The 20,823-nt window shown below is 54.6% G+C and overlaps 2 protein-coding genes across 2 annotated transcripts in view; both read left to right on the forward strand.

Annotated features, from left to right (window-relative positions):
* Slc11a1 (solute carrier family 11 member 1) overlaps nucleotides 1-6,438 on the forward strand; it is a 10,954-nt gene extending 4,516 nt beyond the window's left edge. Inside the window, exons 6-15 of the mRNA XM_031367937.1 lie at nucleotides 114-184; nucleotides 777-844; nucleotides 1,011-1,166; nucleotides 1,779-1,937; nucleotides 4,044-4,133; nucleotides 4,230-4,349; nucleotides 4,649-4,798; nucleotides 5,167-5,240; nucleotides 5,687-5,840; nucleotides 5,940-6,438. Of these exons, the coding sequence (XP_031223797.1) occupies nucleotides 114-184; nucleotides 777-844; nucleotides 1,011-1,166; nucleotides 1,779-1,937; nucleotides 4,044-4,133; nucleotides 4,230-4,349; nucleotides 4,649-4,798; nucleotides 5,167-5,240; nucleotides 5,687-5,840; nucleotides 5,940-6,053 (1,156 nt within the window). The 3' untranslated portion in view covers nucleotides 6,054-6,438. The remainder of the gene's footprint in view (nucleotides 1-113; nucleotides 185-776; nucleotides 845-1,010; nucleotides 1,167-1,778; nucleotides 1,938-4,043; nucleotides 4,134-4,229; nucleotides 4,350-4,648; nucleotides 4,799-5,166; nucleotides 5,241-5,686; nucleotides 5,841-5,939) is intronic.
* Nucleotides 6,439-12,936: 6,498 nt separating this feature from the next.
* Ctdsp1 (CTD small phosphatase 1) lies at nucleotides 12,937-18,738 on the forward strand. Its single transcript, XM_031367938.1, has 7 exons — nucleotides 12,937-13,360; nucleotides 14,725-14,873; nucleotides 15,244-15,348; nucleotides 15,489-15,545; nucleotides 16,340-16,432; nucleotides 16,547-16,732; nucleotides 17,171-18,738. Exons 1-7 carry the CDS (start codon nucleotides 13,294-13,296, stop codon nucleotides 17,297-17,299), a joined length of 786 nt encoding a protein of 261 aa, XP_031223798.1. The 5' UTR covers nucleotides 12,937-13,293; the 3' UTR covers nucleotides 17,300-18,738.
* The last annotated feature ends 2,085 nt before the right edge of the window (nucleotides 18,739-20,823 follow it).

Raw genomic sequence — 20,823 nt, forward strand, 5'->3', positions numbered from 1 at the left:
CCCCGCAACATCCTAAGATGGATGGCCAAGCTATTTGGGTTCCTGACTCTGCACTGAGGGTGGGAACTCCAGATCTGGACCAGGCTGGGCTGATCTGGTCTATTTGGTTTCAGTATTCCACTGTGGGGTGGTGTACTGATCACCATTGTGGACACCTTCTTCTTCCTCTTCCTGGATAACTATGGTGAGAGAAAGCCCGGCTTCTTAGGGGATGAAAGTGGGCAGGGCTGCGCAGCCTCACGGAGCCCTGGCTTCTCCCAGGACTGTGGGTCCCCCTGGTCCAGCTGTATGGCTGCCCTCACCTGAGTCCTGGCTTCTCTCAGGACTGTGGGTCCCCCTGGTCCAGCTGTATGGCTGCCTTCACCTGAGCCCTGGCTTCTCCCAGGACTGTGGGTCCCCCTGGTCCAGCTGTATGGCTGCCCTCACAGAGCCCTGGCTTCTCCCAGGACTGTGGGTCCCCCTGGTCCAGCTGTATGGCTGCCCTCACCTAAGCCCTGGCTTCTCCCAGGACTGTGGGTCCCCCTGGTCCAGCTGTATGGCTTGAGCAACTTGCTCCGGTTTCTGTTTTCATTTTCTGTAACACCGGACAGAACATCGGGGCGTCACAGGGCTGTGGTGAAATTTCAATGCGGAAAATATATGCTAAGCCCTTGGCCCAGTGCCCAGGACAAAATGCTCAAAACAGCTGCTCTCCAGGGTTTATGTGACAGGGTTTTGCTTTTTGTTCTTCTTTCTTCCTCTTCCTTTTTTAAAATCCTCCTTCCCTGTGCCCCTAGGTTTGCGAAAGCTGGAAGCTTTCTTTGGGCTCCTCATTACCATAATGGCTCTGACCTTCGGCTATGAGGTGAGATGTCAGAGTTATAACCCTGCCCTCAAGATCTCTCCCTTCCCTTCCACCTGCGTAGCCTAAGGGTCTAGGGAAACAACCCTTAGCCTAGGTCCTCACCCGCCTTGGGGGTGGGATGGGAGGGAAGAAGGTTCGAGCAAGTTGACCAAGTTTCTTCCGACAGTACGTGGTAGCGCGTCCATCCCAGGGAGCACTTCTTAAGGGCCTGTTCCTGCCCTCCTGCCCAGGCTGTGGGCAGCCTGAGCTGCTGCAGGCAGTGGGCATTGTTGGTGCCATCATCATGCCCCATAACATCTACCTGCACTCAGCCTTGGTCAAGGTAAGCAGAGCTGAGGGAGGAGCCCATTTCTGAGCCTCAGATGCCTTCCGTGAGGGTCTTAGTGAAGAATGGACTCGCTCTCTGTTTAGCCTGCCTGTAATTTGTCTGAGGCAAATCAATAAAAATCAATCAAGGCCTTAGAAACACCTGCATCCTGATGTAGGTGACAAAGGCAAGGACAGTGTAAACAAGAGACGGGTCTGTGGTTGGTGAAAGGTGCTCACAGAGGAACAAACCGAGAAGGCTGGTGGATGGACCGAAGGATGGCACGGCAGATGGGGAGGACAGCAGATGCCAAGGTCCCGAGGCAGAAACAAACCAGACACGTTTAATGTTGAAGGATGTTGGATGAGAGGGGAGGGACTATCAGGCTGAGTTAGAGAGGGACCTCAAAGGTCAGGGCTTCCTTCATTCACATAATTGGTCACTGTGGACCAGACCTCTGGCAAGGACAAAGATGTGGGCAGGCGGCAGCTGACCAGGACCTGAATCACAGTACCAGATGGGGACTTTCCCGGAATGGTGACTCAGAGAAGTATACATGTGGGGGTAGGGGGTCACTGGGTAACTCTGAGGGACTTCGGTCCTTCCCTTTACCTCTGACCTTACTAGTCTAGAGAGGTAGACAGAACCCGCCGGGTGGATGTTCGAGAAGCCAACATGTACTTCCTGATTGAGGCCACCATCGCCCTATCCGTGTCCTTCATCATCAACCTCTTCGTCATGGCTGTTTTCGGTCAGGCCTTCTACCAGCAAACCAACAAGGAAGCGGTGAGCCACACTGCCCCTATCGCCAGCTCGTTTGCACATACCCACACCGCACGTGCCAACTGGCTTTGCCAGGGATTCCAGGCCACCTCCTCCAGAGTCTCTGCTGGACTCTGAGCTCTTCTCCCCGCACCCCCCCCCCATCATCTCAGCTCCCACATGACAGATGACAGGTGTCAATCACTTTGAAGTACTGCTTGGCTTGAGATGTTGCTTTGGTACCAGGCATCACCTGAGAGCCCCAGGGTAAAGCGAGCAGGTCCTATACCTTTGCTCTTGTGTGTAGCGAACACAGGGAAGATGTGAAGGGACAGGAAGCCAGCCCACCCACCAGCGAGTGCTGAGGGACCTCAGAGATGGAAAAGTGCAGGGACGAAGCTGCCGGTGGGGATGCAGAATGATGGGCTAGGGCTGGGATCCCTGAGGGAGCCTGACTGCTCAGTTCCCTCTGGAGGCCCAAGCTGAGCAGCAGGGGAGGGGGGACATCCGGGGACTGGGATTCTCGATAACCACTGTGTTCGGAAGTCCTTGTTAAATGTCCTGAGTGTGTGAAGGCGCATCCACTCTTGGATGTCACTCTGCCACCTCTATGAGGTAGAGGACTCTATGGGGACTTTGAACCCTAGTTTCTCTTCCTCCCTTCCTTTTTTCCTTCCTTCCTTTCTTTTTTCCTTCCTTCCTTTCTTTCCTCCTTTCTTTTTTTTTTTTTGTTTTCTTGTTTGTTTTTTTTGAGACAAGGTTTCTCTGTATAGCCCTGGCTATCCTGGAACTCACTCTGTAGACCAGGCTGGCCTCAAACTCAGAAATCCGCCTGTTTCTGCCTCCCAAGTGCTGGGATTAAAGGCATGTGCCACCACCGACAGGGTTTCTTTGTGGGTAGCCCTGGCTGTCCTAGGCTGGCCTCAGACTCACAGAGATCATCCACCTGCCTCAGCCTCCCAAGGGCTGGCTTTTTGTTTGTTTGTTTGTTTTGTTTTTCAAGACAGGGTTTCTCTGTGTAGCCCTGGCTGTCCTGGAACTCACTCTGTAGACCAGGCTGGCCTCGAACTCAGAAATCCACCTGCCTCTGCCTCCTAAGTGCTGGGATTAAAGGCATGAGCCACCACCACCTCGCAAGTGCTGGCTTTAAAGGTGTGCACCACCACCACTCGGTGGAAACCTATTTTCAAGTTTGAGTGACTGCAGGCTCTTGGATGAAGGGGTGGGGGGTGACGGGCGGCTGTGGAATGTGGTGCCAATGCCAGCATACTGACCCCATGAACTGGAAGCCCAGTTCTTACCTGGAGCTGCACTGTAAATTCTAACAACAAATTCACAGTAAGAGAAATTAAACCAAGCTGGGCATGGTGGCTCATGACTTAAATCCTAGCGCTCGGTAGGCAAAAGATGACAGATCCCTGTGAGTTCAAGGCTAGCCTGGTCTATACAGGGAATTTCAAAACAGACCCAGCTAGATAGAGACACTTTATCTCAAAAAAGGAAAAAAACAGAAAAACAAAACACAAACCATTATTAGCAAAGTGTGTCTACACAAATAGAGCCTGCAGGCCCTCAGGTTTTTTGTTGTTGGTTTGGTTTGGTTTTTGAGACCAGGGTTTCTTTGTATAGCCTGAGCTGTCCTGGAAATCGCTCTGTAGACCAACCAGGCTAGTGTCGGATTTACAGAGATCTGCCTGCTTTTGCCTCCCAAGTGCTAGGATTCTTTAAGGTATGCATGACCACCGCCAGCTTGGGCCTCAGGGGTTTTTTTGCTTGTTTTTTTGTTTGTTTGTTTGTTTGTTTTCGAGACAGGGTTTCTCTGTGTGGTCTTGGCTGTCCTGGAACTCACTCTGTAGAACCAGGTTGGCCTCGAACTCAGAAATCCGCCTGCCTCTGCCTCCCAAGCTCTGGGATCAAAGGCGTGCGCCACCACCGCCCGGCCTCTTCCCACATTTCTTGCAGAAGGTCGGGTCTTTGGAACGTTCACCTTGTTCACTGGAGTGCGCTATCGGCTCAGAAAGAGCGGGCCTCGGGTTTTTAACTAGGCTTGGGGCCTAACTGGGGGTCCTGATTTTCCAAAAGTTGAGTTTGTGTTTTCCCACCTCCCTCCTATTGACTCCCTGCCTGCAGTTCAACATCTGTGCCAACAGCAGCCTCCAGAACTACGCTAAGATCTTCCCCAGGGACAATAATACAGTGTCCGTGGATATTTATCAAGGAGTAAGTGCCACTCAGGCCTGATGTTTGGCCACGCCTTGTCGGGGGTGGGGCCTCTATTGGGCGGGGCCTCAGTCTGATCGGGTCTCCTCCTTTTAGGGTGTGATCCTAGGCTGTCTCTTTGGCCCTGCGGCCCTCTACATCTGGGCAGTAGGTCTCCTGGCAGCGGGGCAGAGTTCTACTATGACCGGCACCTATGCCGGACAGTTCGTGATGGAGGTGGGTATCGAGGGCCCGAGGACAGCAGACAAACTGCTAGAGCCTTGGACGCTAGGCCTTTCTGAGTTGCAGAGGGGTAAGATGACAGACAGAATCCCCCAAAGCTGTTCCATATTCAGCAACCAGTTATGGGAATCCTCCCTCTCCCACTCGTCCGAATCCCATCAACAAGAGTCAGAGCTGCCCCCCATTTCCAAGACAGACAAATGCGCGTGTGTGGAGGTGGGGAGAGTGTTGGGAGCGGGTGTCTGAGACAACCGAGGCCACGTGGCCCCACCAGGGTGCTTGGTCCCACCTAGGGTTTCCTTAAGCTGCGGTGGTCTCGCTTCGCACGCGTCCTTCTCACTCGCTCTTGCGCCATCCTGCCCACTGTGCTGGTGGCTGTCTTCCGCGACCTGAAGGACCTGTCTGGCCTCAACGATCTACTCAACGTTCTGCAGAGTCTACTGGTGAGAGCCAATGGTCTAGCTAATAAGGAACACAACAGCTCCCTCCCTCACCCCCCCCCCCAAAGTCCCACAGGGTTTGCCCTAAACACTCACAGGATTCTAGAGCCACACTAAAAAGCAAGAGTCTCCACTGTCACCATGCCACAGACAGAAAAACCAACGCATTGGGTTGGTTGACTGGAGGCCTAGCCGGCATTCAAACTCCAGCAAGTCTGAGTAGCCCTGCATCAATACACAGAATACTGGTCAAGGGCTCTTAGGGAACGTCTCCGAAGGCTCAGCCAGAGGAGAGGCAGAACTCCCCATGTTCCACTCCCTGCTGTACCAAAGCAGGATCTCTCAGCCTCCGTCTCCACTACTCCCTACAGCTGCCCTTTGCTGTGCTGCCCATCTTGACTTTCACCAGCATGCCAGCGGTCATGCAGGAGTTTGCCAACGGCTGGTGAGTATTCCCTTCCCCAGCCACCTCTGTACCGCTTGCTCTCTAGACTCTCAGCCACGCTTAGGCATGGCCAACTGTTCTCTCCACATTCCCCTGAAACCAAGGCCCCAAGACCATAAAGAACTTGCTTAGTGTCACACAGCTACTAAGTATGGGAACCAGTATTTGGTGGGGGCGGTTTGGTCTAGAACCCGGGCTTACCTTCATCACACTCCTGGCCAAGTCCTGTCAGTCATGGAGGAGCCCAAAGAGCCCCCAAGTGGCTAATAGGGTCTGTCTGCTCTAGACCACACAGGTCAGAGAAGGTGCCCTGCTTCCCAGTCTGCAGCTCTGAGCTAGCTAGTGGGTGGTCCTGAGGGTGGGGTGGGGATGGGGTCAGTGGGGAAGGCCTTCCAGGTGGTCTGGCTGCATCCAGCCAGCCCTGGACACCCATTTTTTTTCCTCAGGTTGAGCAAAGCCATCACTTCCTGCATCATGGCACTGGTCTGCGCCATCAACCTATACTTTGTGATCAGCTACCTGCCCAGCCTGCCGCACCCTGCCTACTTTGGCCTTGTGGCTCTGCTCGCCATAGGTTATGTGGGCCTTACGGCTTATCTGGTACTGGAGTCAGGCAAGGGGCGGGGAGGGCAGAAGAGGGAGACGCAGGGGGGGTTCTGCCGAGCTCTGGCCTCTCCTCCACTCATGCTCCTTTCCCAGGCCTGGACCTGTTGCATCGCTCATGGAGCCACCTTTCTGACCCACCGCTCCCACCAGCACTTCCTATATGGGCTCCCTAACGAGGAACAGGGAGGCGTGGAGAGTTCCCGGTGACCCTAGGCACCAGAGAGCATAGAGGCTACAGGACGGGGCACAGCAGGTCCCCTACCAGCTTTCCGGATTATGGGTTTCCAGTTTGGACTAGCGCTTTACCTCAGAGTACAATGACACCCATCTTACCACCACAACCTAAGAGACTTAAAAAACACAGTGCCTGGGGCTAGAGAGATGGCTATGGTGTTAAGAACACTAGCCACCCTTTCAGAAAACCGGGAATTCAATTCTCAGCATCAACATGGTGGCTTTCAACTGAGGGTCACTCCAGTTCCAGGGCATTCGATGCCCTCTTCTGGCTTCTCCTCTGGCCCTTCCATGCCCACAGTGCACAGACAAACATACAGGCAAAACATGCATATACATAAAAATGACTTAAAACAAACAGTGTCTGGTGCTTAGCTCTTCAAGGAGATCCAAAACCTGTTTATCTGGTGCAGTCTTGTAACCCTGGCTCTGAGGCAGTAGGATGGTGAGTTCCAGGCTAGTATACGCCCGGACCACCTCAAACAGAACCACCATGATGTTTCAGTGCAGCACATGGACGATGAAGGCAAGAATCTTAGAGTTCTAGGTCCCGACTGGAGACATGGCTCAGTGATTAAGAGCACTGACTGCTCTTCCAGAGGTTCTGTGTTCAGTTCCCAGCAACCACATGGTGGCTCACAACCATCTCTAATGGGATAAGATGCCCTCTCGTGGGGTCTGAGGACAGCTACAGTATACTCCCATACATAAAATATTTTTTTTTCCCTTCGAGACAGGGTTTCTCTGTATAGCCCTAGCTGTCCTAGAACTCACTCTAGACCAAACTGGCCTCGAACTTAGAAATCCACCTGCCTCTGCCTCCCAAGTGCTGGGATTAAAGGTGTGCGCCACCATCGCCCAGCAATAAATGTCTTTAAAAAAAAGTTCTTAAAGAGTTCTAGGTCATCCTCTTGTTATAAAGTGAGTCCAAGCCGGGCAGTGGTGGTGTATGTCTTTAATCTCAGCACTTGGGAGGCAGAGGCAGGTGGATTTCTGAATTCAAGGCCAGCCTGGTCTACAGAGTAAGTTCCAGGACAGCCAGGGCTACACAGAGAAACCCTGTCTCAAAAATAACAACAACAACAACAACAATAATAATAATACAAGTAAATAAAATAAAGTGAGTCCAAGTCCAAGCTGGGCTACCTGGGAGCCTGTCTCAAGAAGGAAGTAAAAAGAAGGAAAGTGGTAGAGGAGATGGAAGGCAGGGAAGAGGAGGAGGACAATCTGACAAACTTGAGGGGAGGAAAGGTAGGACTGGAAGAAACTTTAAAAAATAGAAATAGTCCGCTGAACCAAAGGGTAGCTCCCCTCTGTTCCAAAGCGCTGGAAAATCTACACGTCAAATCCTGAACCCTCCGAATGACTGTCTCCTACTCTCTTTTGTACCTGAGACCTGTTTTCCAGGTAGTAAAACCTAGAAACGGTTCCTTCTCTTTCTGGAGCCAGGCCATAAAGAACCCAAAAGTCTGTGCCTTCAAGGCCCCAATTCATTCACCATCTCCCCAGGGAACTGGGCTGACCGGACTCCCACGCTGTGCCATTAGGGTTCCCTGCACACCGCTCTCAGCTCCCCCTAGGGGCGAGGACTCTGCCAAGGCGCCCACACTCCGGCCTAGGCCCTGTCCTCCTTCAAAGGCAAGCGGAACTCAGGTGAGGGCAGGGTGCTTTCGCCCTGGACCGCAGAAGCCACCCCCGCGCGGAGGCAGCGAGTAGCGGCGAGGGCGGGGAACCCCCTCCGCCCTGTGTAGACCCAGCACTTTGCAGACGCTCCCTAGGCGGTTTCTAGGCTCCCCTAAGTCCCTCCTCCTGACTCCTCCGTTTCCTCGCACTCTTGCCTCCAGCAGTCCAGAGCCGCGCGGAGGAAGCGGTGCCCAGTGAGCCTTTTCCCCGGGGTTGATCCTGTGGGAGGTTCGCTGTGTGAAAGTAGCTCCCATTACCCGGGACCCAGCTGGGAAGGCTGGGGACTGGACGCTCGGATTGGGGCGCTTGTTTATGAAAAGAATGTCCTCTTTCTTAAAAGGGCAACGAAGAGAGTGGGGCCCAAAAGGAGCTGCGAAGGGAGAGAGGTCTGGCGCAACTCGAATAGCAGTCAGAGAGGGTGAACCGGGCGGTGGAGGCGCACGTCCTTAATCCCAGCACTTGGGAGGCAGAGGCAGGCGGATTTCTGAGTTTGAGGCCAGCCTGGTCTACAGATTGAGTTCCAGGACAGCCAGAGCTACACAGAGAAACCCTGTCTCAAAAAACAAAACAACAACAGCAGTCAGAGAGGGTGCCCGAGCGAGAGTACCTCCCCTCGCCTTGGTGCTTGCTCCTGGAGAAGATGGGACCCGAGATAATAAAGGGGTAGGGAGGGGACTGGCAAAGAAAGCACCTCCAGATTCCCCTCCGATTGGAGAAGTGTCCCCTAACTTGCTGCACATTCTGGCAATTCATTTGGCATTAATTGGGTGCTTATTTATTTATTATTTTTCGTGATGAGCCCTGGGTTAGAAGTGGAGGAGAGGTAAAGTCCCTAATTAAAATGTATGTCAGCGCTGAGCAGTGGTGGCGCACGCCTTTGATCCCAGCACTTGGGAGGCAGAGGCAGGCGGATTTCTGAGTTTGAGACTGGTCTGGTCTACTGGTCTACAGAGTGAGTTCCAGGCCAGCCAGGACTATACAGAGAAACCTAGGTTAGCTCTCAGGGGAGGGGACTAAATAAACTGGCAGGATGAGGCCTGACACAGGATGCACCTGACACAGTGGGTTAAATAAGAAAGGGGTGTCGGTGAGCACGTCCAAAATTCTTGGTTCTCAGATGCTATGCAGTGGGGTGGGGGTGGGGGACCCAGGGGATAGGAAAGCTGGTCATGTGACTAGTTAAGTTTAGGACTTAGAACTGAACAACATTTACTGCTCCTCCATAGGACTGCACTTCCCAGCTCCTCTGCGCGAGAATGGCATATGACAGCTAACAGCCTGGAACTCCAGCTCCAGGGAACCAGACACTCCCCAAGCCTCCAAAGGCACCCCAACACTCGCTGCATACACAAACACATATACATAAAAATACATCTTAGCCGAGCATTGTGCTATACTCCTGATTATCAGCGCTCTGGAGGCAGAAGCAGGTGGGTCTCCATGCACTGGAGGCAAGGCAGCTCGGGCTAAGTAGCAAGTTTCAGTCTAGCAAAGGCTAGAAAGTGAGACACGCTCTCAATAATAATAATAATAATAATAATAATAATAATAATAATAATAATAATAATAACGAAATCATCTTGGGGTCAATGAGATGGCTCAGTATGTCAAGGTACAGGTCACCATTCCCGAAGATCAGAGTTCAGTCCTTGGACCCACATGGGTGGATTCTCTAACTCTACACATATATTGTGACACATGCCTGTTCACACACACACAAAATAATGTTTTAACCCGGCCCATGCCACATGGTTTTTCTGGGTAGCCCTGGCTGTCCTGGAACTCACTTTGTAGAAGAGACTGGCCTCGAACTCAGACATCTGCCTGCCTTTGCCTCCTGAGTGCTGGAATTCAGCCAACCTGCCTCACTTACCAAGGCCCAAAGTCAGGGATAAGGTCAGTCATTTCCTGCCAGAGGCGGCGCTTAGTGCTCCTCCATCACCGTGGTTGCCCTAAAAACCCAAGCCCCCAAACTCAAATTGAAGTTAGGGAAAGAGGCCCACCTTAGGGTTTCCCTGGGAGTTCCATAGACTCTAGGGTGGGAATAGTCTGCCCCATGCCCGCTTCTGTGGAGCTAGCTGAGGGCTTTCTACCAGGCCTCCCGCCCAGTCCATCCACAAGTGGGAAGCCGAGGGTCGGAGGGAAGAACCCTTGTCTCAGTTGCCCTGCAGTATCCTGCTTAGTCCCTGGATAGCAGTCCACACCATTGTTTTTCTTGTAGAGTATTAAACTGATAATCGTAGGGGCTGGAGAGATGGCTCAGTGGTGAAGAGCACTGATGGCTCTTTCAAAGTTCCTGAGTTCAATTCTGAGCAACCACCTGGTGGCTCACAACCATCTGTAATGGGATACTCTCTTCTGGTGTGTCTGGTATACTCATATACCTAAAGTAATACATCTCTAAAAAGTAGTAATCGTAATAGATTGTGTGGGTAAAGTTCCTTACCAACTGCTGGCAAAGAGGAGACAGCAGCGGAGATGGAGCCATGCATGCCTGCTAGGAAACAAACAAACAGAAACAAATACCTGCCCCCACCCTCTGAACTGGCGTGCAGTCCTCACAATATGGGACCGGAACAGGGCGAGTGCTATGGAGCTTCCGGCAGAAGGTGGGAACCCATCTAGGCTGTCTTGATCCTGAAGGGGCCCCCAGCTAAGGCCTGGAGGGGGTGACAGGGCTTTGTTTGGGGTGGCTTCTGAGGACTGGTGTGAGCTTACAGGGCAGGTTCATGAGTGTCGGGGTGGGGGTAGGGTGGAAGGGAACCATGGGAATCTAAGGCAGCCAGCCTAAGGGCCCAGTCGCTAGACCCGGGCTCATTCAACTTCGGGTCACACATTTCCTTTTGGGAACAGTGCAAGCCCAGCTTAGAAAGCCGAGGCACCCCCGGTGGGCCTGGCCAAGAAGAGGAGCTCGCAGAGAGGTGGAAGGACCAGGGCTGGTGCCTTCGCTTTGCCAAGCTGTCCCCTCTTCTGTCGAAAAGGCAAGAAGGAGATCTTTCCGAGGAATCCGCTAGATCCCGAGTGTAATTAAGGGCGCGGGACCCAGGGCACCGACACACGGGAGGCGAAGACCTTGGGGTGTAAGGATGGCAGCCTTGGGGCTCCCCAAGGGCAGAAGGATCAGCGCCCCACACTGGCGCTTGGTCGGGGGCACGGAGCTGGTACACACCAAGCAGCTGGTACACACCAAGCAGCGTCTCAGGGGCCAGGCTCCCAGCTCGCTCTCTGCTGGGAGGCCACAGGACGCCCACCCCAACCACCGGGCCACAGGGCCCAAGGGAGGAAGTGAGGCATGCGAGTCAAGGCTTGGCATTCGTGTTTTTTAAATTAGGGCGAATGAAAGGAACTTTGTAAGACAGGAAAAATAAAAAAAATAAAAATAAACGAACCGCAGCCCTAGAGCGGTGTAGCTTGGGGGGCTTCCTGCGAGAAGATTCTGTATGCAAACGCAGATTCAGGCTCTGGTTGGGGTGTGTCACCACAGATTCGGTGACACGTGTGTTTAAAATCTGAATGGTTGCAGTCTCAGGCTCCCAAGGGCGGGCTCCCGGCCCTCCCTCCGCCGGCGTCCCCTGGGCAGTTGGGAACACAGCCAGCCCTAAAACGGACCCCTCCCTCTAATAATCACAGATGATAGGGGCAGTAGGGGTGGAGGTCCTCTAAACAAGGTGGTATTTCTTCTAGTTCGATGGGATTCGGCTCTGCCAAGGACGAGGAGGCACGTTCCCAGCCGAGGGAACAGCACGTACAAGATACAGGGCCCTGAGCCGCAGAGGCTCGGCGCCTGCCCGGGGAAACGGGAAGGGTTTGGCAGGGGAAGAGGGCTAGATTTGCTCCAGGACCATCGGGAAAGGTAGGCGCAGAAGTGGAACGTTCAGTTCTGTGATGTCCTCGAGACTGCAGTGCTGACAGTTGCAACTGGATCGCGAACGTCATTTAGAACTGGAGAGGTGGCCCAGCCGTTCAGAGACATTACACACACCTCTTGCACCTGAATGAGTTCAACTCATATAGGGCGGCTAACAACTGCCTGTAACTCCGGCTCCGGGGGATGGCTCCCCCTTCTGGCCTCTGAAGGCTCTGGCAGACGTACACATACACAAAAATAAGATCAATCTTCAATTCGCCATAATTTGATGAGTTTGCATAATTGGAGCTAGCAAAGAAATGTCTTTTTTTTTCCCCGTAGGGATATCCACAACGTTAGACAAAAGACTCACTTAGGGCGGTGAGGCTTAGTGGGTAGAGGTGCCTACTGGCAGGCCTAAGTGTGATGTGGCTCCCAAATAGTGGAAGAAGAGCACTCGTAGAATGTGTATTCTCCTCCACACACAAATAAATATAACTTTAAATTTTTTAGGGGCTGGAAAGATGGCCCAGGGGCACATGGGTTTTTTTGTTTGTTTGTTTTTCAAGACAGGGTTTCTCTGTGTAGTCCTGGCTGCCCTGGAACTCACTCTGTAGACCAGGCTGGCCTCGAACTCAGAAATCCGCCTGCCTTTGCCTCCCAAGTGCTGGGATAAAAGGCGTGAGCCACCACTGTCCCGCCCTACCTGTTACTCTTAAAAGAATTCTATTTCCGTTCCTAGGGCCCACACCATCTACTAGCTCCAGTTCCAGAGGAATCTAACGCCCTCATCTGGCCTTAGAATGCACTGCAAATATGTGGTGCACGTATATATTTACAGGCCATACACATAATATATTTCAATTTTTTTTCTTTTTTTTTGTTTCTTTTTGGTTTTTTGAGACAGGGTTTCTCTGTATATAGCCCTGGCTGTCCTGGAACTCACTCTGTAGACCAGGCTGGCCTCGAACTCAGAAATCCGCCTGCCTCTGCCTCCCAAGTGCTGGGATTAAAGGCGTGCGCCACCACCGCCCGGCGATAAATTTCAAATTAAAAAAAAAAAAATTTAAAACCCATTTTAAAGAAAGTTAGCGTCATCCCATTTTCCAGAGGAACAAACGGAGGGAGCTCGTGTCAGCACTTTGGAATGCGCGGAGGTGGAGCCCCGTCGTCCTCGGGCACTCCCGGACCGGGTGCTTGGGGCTGATCGCAAGCCCCGGGGCTCCAAGGCTCGCAGCGGCGGGTTACGGCCGTCCGCTCTGCCACGCAGCCGCAGACGCTTGGTCCAGCCAGCACACCGCAGGAAGCGAGGCGACGCCCCCTGGATCTCCGCAGGAACCCGGCCCGCCTCCCGGCCCGCCGGTCCCCAGAAGTGATGAAAGCGGCGGCCGGGTCCCAGCAGCGCCGAAGCCGTTGCCCTTTTAAGGGGAAGCCTTGAAACGGCGCCCGGGTTCCATGTTTGCATCCGCCTCGCGGGGAGGAAACTCCATGTTGTAACAAAGTTTCCTCCGCGCCCCCTCCCTCCCCCTCCCCCCGAGAACCTGGCTCCCCTCCCCTCCGAAGCTCGCGGGGATCCCTCCCTCCCACCCTCCCCTCCCCCCCGCGCCCCGATTCCGGCCCGAGCCGGGGGGGAGGCCGGGCGCCGGGGCCAGAGTCCGGCCGGAGCGGAGCGCGCCGGGCCCCATGGACAGCTCGGCCGTCATTACTCAGATCAGCAAGGAGGAGGCGCGGGGCCCGCTGCGGGGCAAAGGTAGGCAGGCGGCGGGAGGGGAGCGCGGGGAGCACGGGGAGCACGGGGGCCGGCCCCGCGCCGCCGCTGCTGCTGCCACCGTCCCGGGCGCACGCCTCGGCCCGTCCCGAACCCCCGCCGCTGGGGCCGGAGAGAGTTTGAACTCCGCGAGAGTCTGGGAGGCGCTGGGCGGGGCCTTGGCGCCAGGGGCGCGCTCGAGTGTACGTCTAGTGGGGAAACTGAGGCAGGAGGCACGCGAGGGGGCCCCCAGCGGGCCGCCGATTCCCCGGGCGTCGCCCCCTCCCCCAGTTTGGCGCCAATGGGACTGGAAGGTGGGGGGGGTGAGGCGGCCGCCCGCCGAGGCTCCGCCCCCTCGGGGGTTGAGGTCTGGAAGGGGGGTGCCGAGGTGACAGCGGGGCCGGGGGTGGGTGGGGGAGGCTTGCAGGGATCTCCCGCCAACTCACAACCAGGTTCCCACAAACTTGGGCGTCCCGCGTGGAGGGGCGGGCGACACCCACGGAGACTGAGAGCCGCCAGCCCTTGCAGGACGGACTTTGGGGGGACCTTGTGTCCAGCTGGGCACGTGGCACCCCAGCTGCAGCAGGCCAGACCGGCTGGCCTCGGGCCTGTGCACCCTTGCACCCACCCTGTAAGGGGTGCTGCTCGCCTAGGTGGAGCCCCTGGGGTTGGCACGATTCGGGGCCACCCCTCCCCGGGGTGAATTTCAAGATTGGGGAGTCACTCGGGGATTTGTCCACTGTCCGGTCCTAGCTCTGTGGGGGTGGGGGTGCTGGAGGCGGAAAGTATTGGAGAGGAGGGTTGGAGTGGGGAGGTCTGTCAATTAGACAGGCCGCTGCCTCTCAGAATGTCTAAGGTTGAGGCGAGGCGGGGCGGGGTAAAGGGGGTGGGGCCGGCGGGGCTGACAGCCCTGGGACACTGGCCTCTGGGCCCAGGCTCCATGAGGACTTTGGACTCACTGGGTAGACAGAATGGAGGGAGAGTGGGAGTGGACGATGGGGCCCCAAGCCCTGAAGGTCCTGAGCAGGGGCTGCTCAGGTAAGACCCACCTGTGGGGTCAGATGATTGAGAACCCCAACCGTGAGAAAAACTGGTCTCCCCCCCTCATCCCCCAAGCCACCTACTCCTTAAAGCGGCTGCCTTCCTAGCCACACCAGATTCCCTTAAGTCACAGAGTTGCCAGGGACCTGAAGTGGTCCCGTGCTGGGGCCTCCGGAAGGGGGGTTTTCTGGAGGACAGCCAACCACAACCACCCTGATGGGTCTCCTGATGGAAGGAGAATGCTCTCTGTGTTTGGGGATATGGAGACCCGAGTGCATGCAACCCCTGTAGGCCAAGTGTGCCCACATTTTCACTTCTTGCTTCAGGTGACCAGAAGTCAGCAGTTTCCCAGAAGCCCCGGAGTCGGGGCATCCTCCATTCCCTCTTCTGCTGTGTCTGCCGAGATGATGGGGAGCCCCTGCCTGCCCACAGTGGGGCTCCCCTCCTGGTGGAGGAAAATGGCGCCATCCCTAAGGTTTGTGGTGGTGATTAGGAATGCACCTGGACCTAGCTGGAAGTGGACTTGGCAGCTAGGGGTGTAGGCCGAACTTCACGGACACATGTGCAGACCCTAAAAAGTGTGCAGAGAGGGAGTGCACTTGCCTCCTAGGTCCTCCCCTTTTCCAGCCCCCAGTGCAGCCTCCTAGCCCACAGTTAGGCCTTTCTTATTGGTGGATACTCTATGAGGTGAGGAAGAAGGATCCACATGCCTTTACCCCTGGCTCACAGTTTGCAAGACCCAAAAGCTGGGGAGGGGGTGGAAGGTCTGGTTGGGTCCTCAGATAGAGATCTGGGGAGGGAAGCCCGTGTGGGAGGTGCCCTTCCAGCCCAGCCCCTCCCCACAGCACACCCCAGTCCAGTACCTGCTTCCCGAGGCCAAGGCCCAGGATTCAGACAAGATCTGCGTTGTCATCGACCTGGACGAGACCCTGGTGCACAGCTCCTTCAAGGTGGGCCTTGCCCAGCACCTCTCAGCCTACAGTCTCTTGAGGGGAGGGCGGCTGCCCTGGCCAGGGAGGGAGGTCTCTGCTGTATCTCCACCTCTGGGATTCCCTCCTCTCCAGCTCCAGCAAGTCCTCTTTCCTTACAGCCAGTGAACAACGCCGACTTCATCATCCCGGTGGAGATTGATGGAGTGGTTCACCAGGTGAGGGTCAGAGGGAGGTGGGGGTCTTGGTGTCTGCATTACACCCGGGTACCTCCCACCAATCTTGAGAGAGTCCCACATGGAACTTTGATAGATGGGGAATGTCCAAAGCTTAAAAAGAGTGAGACCAGCCAGGCGGTGGTGGCACACGCCTTTAATCCCAGCACTTGGGAGGCAGAGGCAGGCGGATTTCTGAGTTCGAGGCCAGCCTGGTCTACAGAGTGAGTTCCAGGACAGCCAGGACTACACAGAGAAACCCTGTCTCGAAAAATCAAAAAAAAAAAAAAAAAAAAAAAAAAAAAAAAAAAAAAAAAAAAAAAAAAAAAAAAGAGTGAGACCCCAAGACTACCTGGTACTCTAGACATGGAGCCAACCGCCCAGACCTGCAGACTGGGTTCTTTCTGGTCCTGTCTTGTGGAACCCTCTTTCCCCTCTTACCCCCACTGCCCGGGACCCAGTTCAAGTAATTCAGGATAGGTTGTGGTGCTGGTCAGCCTGTTCTCCATTACTTGGCTCGGGGGCCGGTGCCCTGCAGCTTTGGGGTGAGAGGGCTAACCTGGACTCCTGTGTTTGGATAAAACCAATGTGGGGAAGTGAGTGACTCCCACTAGGTGAGGTGGGACCACCGGAATCACATTCTAATCCTCTTTAGAAAGGGGGGGGAGGATGGTTGGGGCAGCTTGTGGCCCAGCCTCTCTAGACTACCCTACCGCCTTCACTATTCCTGTCCCCTGTTTGGTTGATCGCCCCCTAAGCCTGTGGGCCAGCAGCTCCCTCACTGGCTTGTTCCCCAGGTCTATGTGCTGAAGCGGCCCCACGTAGATGAGTTCCTACAGCGAATGGGCGAGCTCTTCGAGTGTGTGCTGTTCACTGCCAGCCTTGCCAAGGTGAGCCCTTGCCTAGGGTCTGGGTCAACTGTACTCTCCCACCCACGTTCAACATGCAGCTAGACGCAGCCCTGGACATTACTCACTCTGAGGTGACTTTACCTCCTACCCCAGTATGCAGACCCTGTAGCTGATCTGCTGGACAAATGGGGAGCCTTCCGTGCCAGGCTGTTTCGAGAGTCGTGTGTCTTCCACCGGGGAAACTATGTAAAGGATCTGAGCAGGCTGGGCAGAGACCTGCGGCGGGTGCTCATCTTAGACAACTCGCCCGCCTCCTATGTGTTCCATCCAGACAATGCTGTGAGTACACATGAGACCCAGTGGCTGAGACAGGACCAGGGCACATAGGTGGCCTCCCCTTCATGGGGTGGTAGCGAGGGCTGGTAATGTCCTATTACCTGTGTCTGCTCACCTATTCCACTCTGTCTGTGTATGGAGAGTCCTCACCTCTGGCTGGGGTCCCCATCTGACAGTCTTCAAAGCTGCCAGTCATGGCCTGTTCATGGGACAGAATGAAGGTCCCAGTTAGGGTCCTACTGAATGAAACACAGTAAAGTAGTAAGCTTAAGTATGTTTGTGGTCATTTTGCTAACTGGTATCTACAAATGAATTTCACTGTCAGCTGCCCCAAAACAAAACAAAACAAACCCCCCAAAAAGTATATTCCTTGTGGGCAGGGATTGGGCTGGGCAGGGGCACCCTGGGACACTAGCCCTCATTTTCTTGTTGTCTCTCCAGGTACCCGTGGCCTCGTGGTTTGACAACATGAGTGACACTGAGCTACACGATCTCTTACCCTTCTTTGAGCAACTCAGCCGCGTGGATGACGTGTACTCAGTGCTCAGACAGCCTAGGCCCGGGAGCTAGTGAGGCGTCTTGGGGCCAGGACCTGCCTCTCACCAAGGCCCACGCCTCCTCCCATCAGACTGTGGGCACCTGCCTGTGCTGTTAAAACCCGAGGGCTGTGTCATGGTCATGGCCCTGGGGAAGAGGTGTCTCCCCTTTGCCGTGTTGCATGGAGGACAGTGAGCCCTTGGGCCCCTGTGTCAGTGCCTTCAATCTTCTGCCCCTCTTCTCAGGGGACCTGGGGGGCCCTGCCTGCTGCTCCCCACTTCTGTCTTCTCTTCTCCACGCTACCATGTTTCTCTGCTGCCAAATTGGGCCTCTTCGCCCCAGTTCTGCTTTGGGGGTAGGGACAGGGTTTTTGCTGCCCCAATGCCTTGGATTCCCCTCCTACCCCCAGCCTAAGAACAGTGGACACCCAAGTGCCTTGCATAGAACCCTCTTTACTGGGTCAGCTTTTCCCAGATCCAGGCTGACCTAAGAGGAACCAGTTTGTCCCCTTCTTCCTCCTTGGCTGATGGTGCCCCCACCAGTTTGTACGTGGGAAGGAGAAGAAGAAAGTCAATTATAATACACTTGTAAAGGAGCGGGGGACTTTCCTCAGTGGAGGGACACTTCCGGTCCAGCTTGTCCAAGGCTGGTGGCTGCTCCATATATCACTTAAGCCCCGAGTCTCCCCAAAGCCCTGGGGCTTGGCAGGATGCCCCCATGGTGCCATATAAATATGTATATGTGTATATAGATTTTTAAGGGAAGGAAGAGAGGAAAGGGTGGGAACACTCTGCCCTTTGACCCTTCCCTGGGCCCAGAAATTGGGGGAGGGAGGGAAAGGATTTTTACATTTTTAAAACTACTATTTTCTGAATGGAACAAGCTGGGCTGAGGGGTCAGGCCCGGTCTCCTGTCTGTCCCAACCCTTTGATTCTTCATTCAAAAAACATTTATTGAGTACCTTCAGTGCCCAGCAGTGAGCTAGTCCCACCAGCTTGCTGGAAGGAGGGAGTGTCTCTGCTTCCTTATTGGTGCCTCATCCCTAAGCCCCAGACTTCACTTCACAGTGCCTTCAGAGTATCAACAGGAGGTGGAACCCTTCTTGTGGGGGTTGGGAGGTCTCCAAACCTTACCAAGCTGGCTCCTCCTGTGCCAACTCCTTCCCTGTTCCTCATGCGTGCAGCCTCCTCCATGGCCCCCTGCTGGCTGGGGGCAGCTCCCGGGTCTCTGCCAACTCTGCTTCTGTTTTTAAAGCCCCTCCCCATACCTGCTGAGTCTGGAGTTCCAGCCCGTAGGCTCTTCTTCCCAGATTACAAGAGTTAAAGCAGACCCACAAACAAGTGCCAAGGGAGTTGGTGAAGGGAGAGAAGATAATGGTTGGCCGGAATCAGATGACCTTCCCAATTAAGTGCCTTCTCTGTGACCTGAGCACGTCAGTGTGATAACTAAAGAGAAAGCTAGACCCCCTCCTATTCTGCCTCTGTGGTTTTTGGGGAGGGGACTTGAAGTGCGTGAATGTCTCCCACCTGTGACTGCAGTTTTGACTCTTTTTTTATAACCCCGCTGGACAGGAGGAAGTTGGCCAAGAGGGACTGCCTGGGCGCTCGATCTGAGTTCGATTGCTAGGGCCCACGTGATGGAAAGAGAACAAGAACTCCCACAAGTTGTCCTCTGACCTCCTCACATGCACTCTAAACAAATAAAAAAATAACACACACACAAAAAGCCACCGTGCCCCCACCTCTGGAATGCGGGGCGGGGCGGGAGACGGAAGGCTGGGCAGACTCGGGCCGCCCTGGGCCCACAGCCTTCCGGGCAGTGGGGCGAGCAAGGAGGAGACTGGGTGGGGCGCGCGCCCGCAGGCCTCCTGCCCGCATTGGCCGCGCCCTGGCCACGCCCCTCCGGCCAAATTCGTCTTCCGTGAACCCCGCCTGGGCGGGGCAGGAAGTGCGGGGCCAAGCCGTTGCTCAGATCGAGCGCCCAGGGTGCCTCCCTGCCCTTGCAGACTAACGCTGGGCTTCTAAGCCAGGCGCTCCCCGGTCTAGAGAACCCGGGGTCTGGAAAAGACGAAGGAGCTTGCTTCGTCCACCTTCCTCCGAAAGCGCGGAGCTTCAGACGTCCTCCACACATAGTGGAGAAGGGGTGGTGTACACCTCCCAAATACTGGAACCTAACTTCTAACTCCACTCCTCAGGCCATCCCTTATCACCCAGGGTTTAGCCCCTAGCCTTCTTTTGCTGAGGGGTGTGTGTTGGGGGGGGGGGAATAGGGCGGCAGCAATAGGTGTGAAACCGCCCCTTTCCTCGTTCTGCCCACCCTACCCGACCCCATTCCAGGAAACCCCCCTCATGAAAAGAAGCCTACCCCGGAATCTGCTCTGGGCTGGAGCTGCATGGACCGGGAGAGCCTTTTGCAAGCTTTATACCCTGCCCCTGGCCTCCGCCCGCCCTCCCTCAACCAGGATCAGGCTTGGTTTCCTGCTCTGTATGCAAACGGTGGTCGCCTCAAATTTGCATCCGGGAGGCCAGAGGAGCCGAGCAGCAGCTTCCATTGAGACTCAGTCAAACTCCCCTATCCCGCAACCGCACACCCTCTGCCCACGCATAATTAAACTCAACCACATGTGTGGGCACTTCCTTGTCAGCACCAGCTAGGGTCAGGCCGTGCTTCTGCTCTCAAGGAACTCTTCTCAACATTACCGCAAGCAACTTTAGTTCCCGGAGCTGGAGAGATGGCTCAGCAAGTAAGAGCACTGACTGCTCTTTTCAGAGGATCCGGGTTCAATTTCAAGCGCCCAAACGGTAGTTGAGAACCATAAAGAAACTCTAGTCCCTAGCGATCGTATGCCCTCTTCTGGCCTCCGATGGCACTGCAGGTATGTGGTTCTCAGCCATGCAGGCAGACAAAACACACATTTAAAAAGGGAGTCGGGAGTAAAGAAGAAAAATGCCATTAATTCCAGAGTGATGGAGAGATCCTTTGCATCTTTTTCTAATAAAAATTTATTTATTTATTGTATGTAGGTACACTGTAGCTGTCTTCAGACAACCCAGAAGAGAGCGTCAGATCTCATTACAGATGGTTGTGAGCCACCATGTAGAAAAAAACAAAACAAAACAAAACAAAAGTCCAAAAAAGAGAAAGTTTAGTCATAGCGAGTACAGGTGTGCATGCAACCTGAAATTTAAGGGAAGAGGTAAGATAAATTTCTGAATTATGGCCTTTGATCATTGTTAAAATCCTCTTTGTATGTGTGTGTGTGTGTGTGTGTGTGTGTGTGTGTGTGTGTGTGTGTAGTTTTTCGAGACAGGGTTTCTCTATGTAGCCCTGGCTGTCCTGGAACTCACTCTGTAGACCAGGCTGGCCTCGACTCAGAAATCTGCCTGCCTCTGCCCCTCAAGTGCTGGGATTAAAGGCGTGTGCCACTACTGCCCTGTGTTAAAATCCCTTTTAGCAGGGTCTAGGGCATAACACACCCGTAAAGCACTTGCCTAGCATTCCCGAAGCCTGGAATTTTATCCCCAGTACTGAAAAAAAAGATCTGATGGCAGATCAGA

Source organism: Mastomys coucha, unplaced genomic scaffold, assembly GCF_008632895.1.
Source record: "Mastomys coucha isolate ucsf_1 unplaced genomic scaffold, UCSF_Mcou_1 pScaffold14, whole genome shotgun sequence".
NCBI classification, from domain to species: domain Eukaryota; kingdom Metazoa; phylum Chordata; class Mammalia; order Rodentia; family Muridae; genus Mastomys; species Mastomys coucha.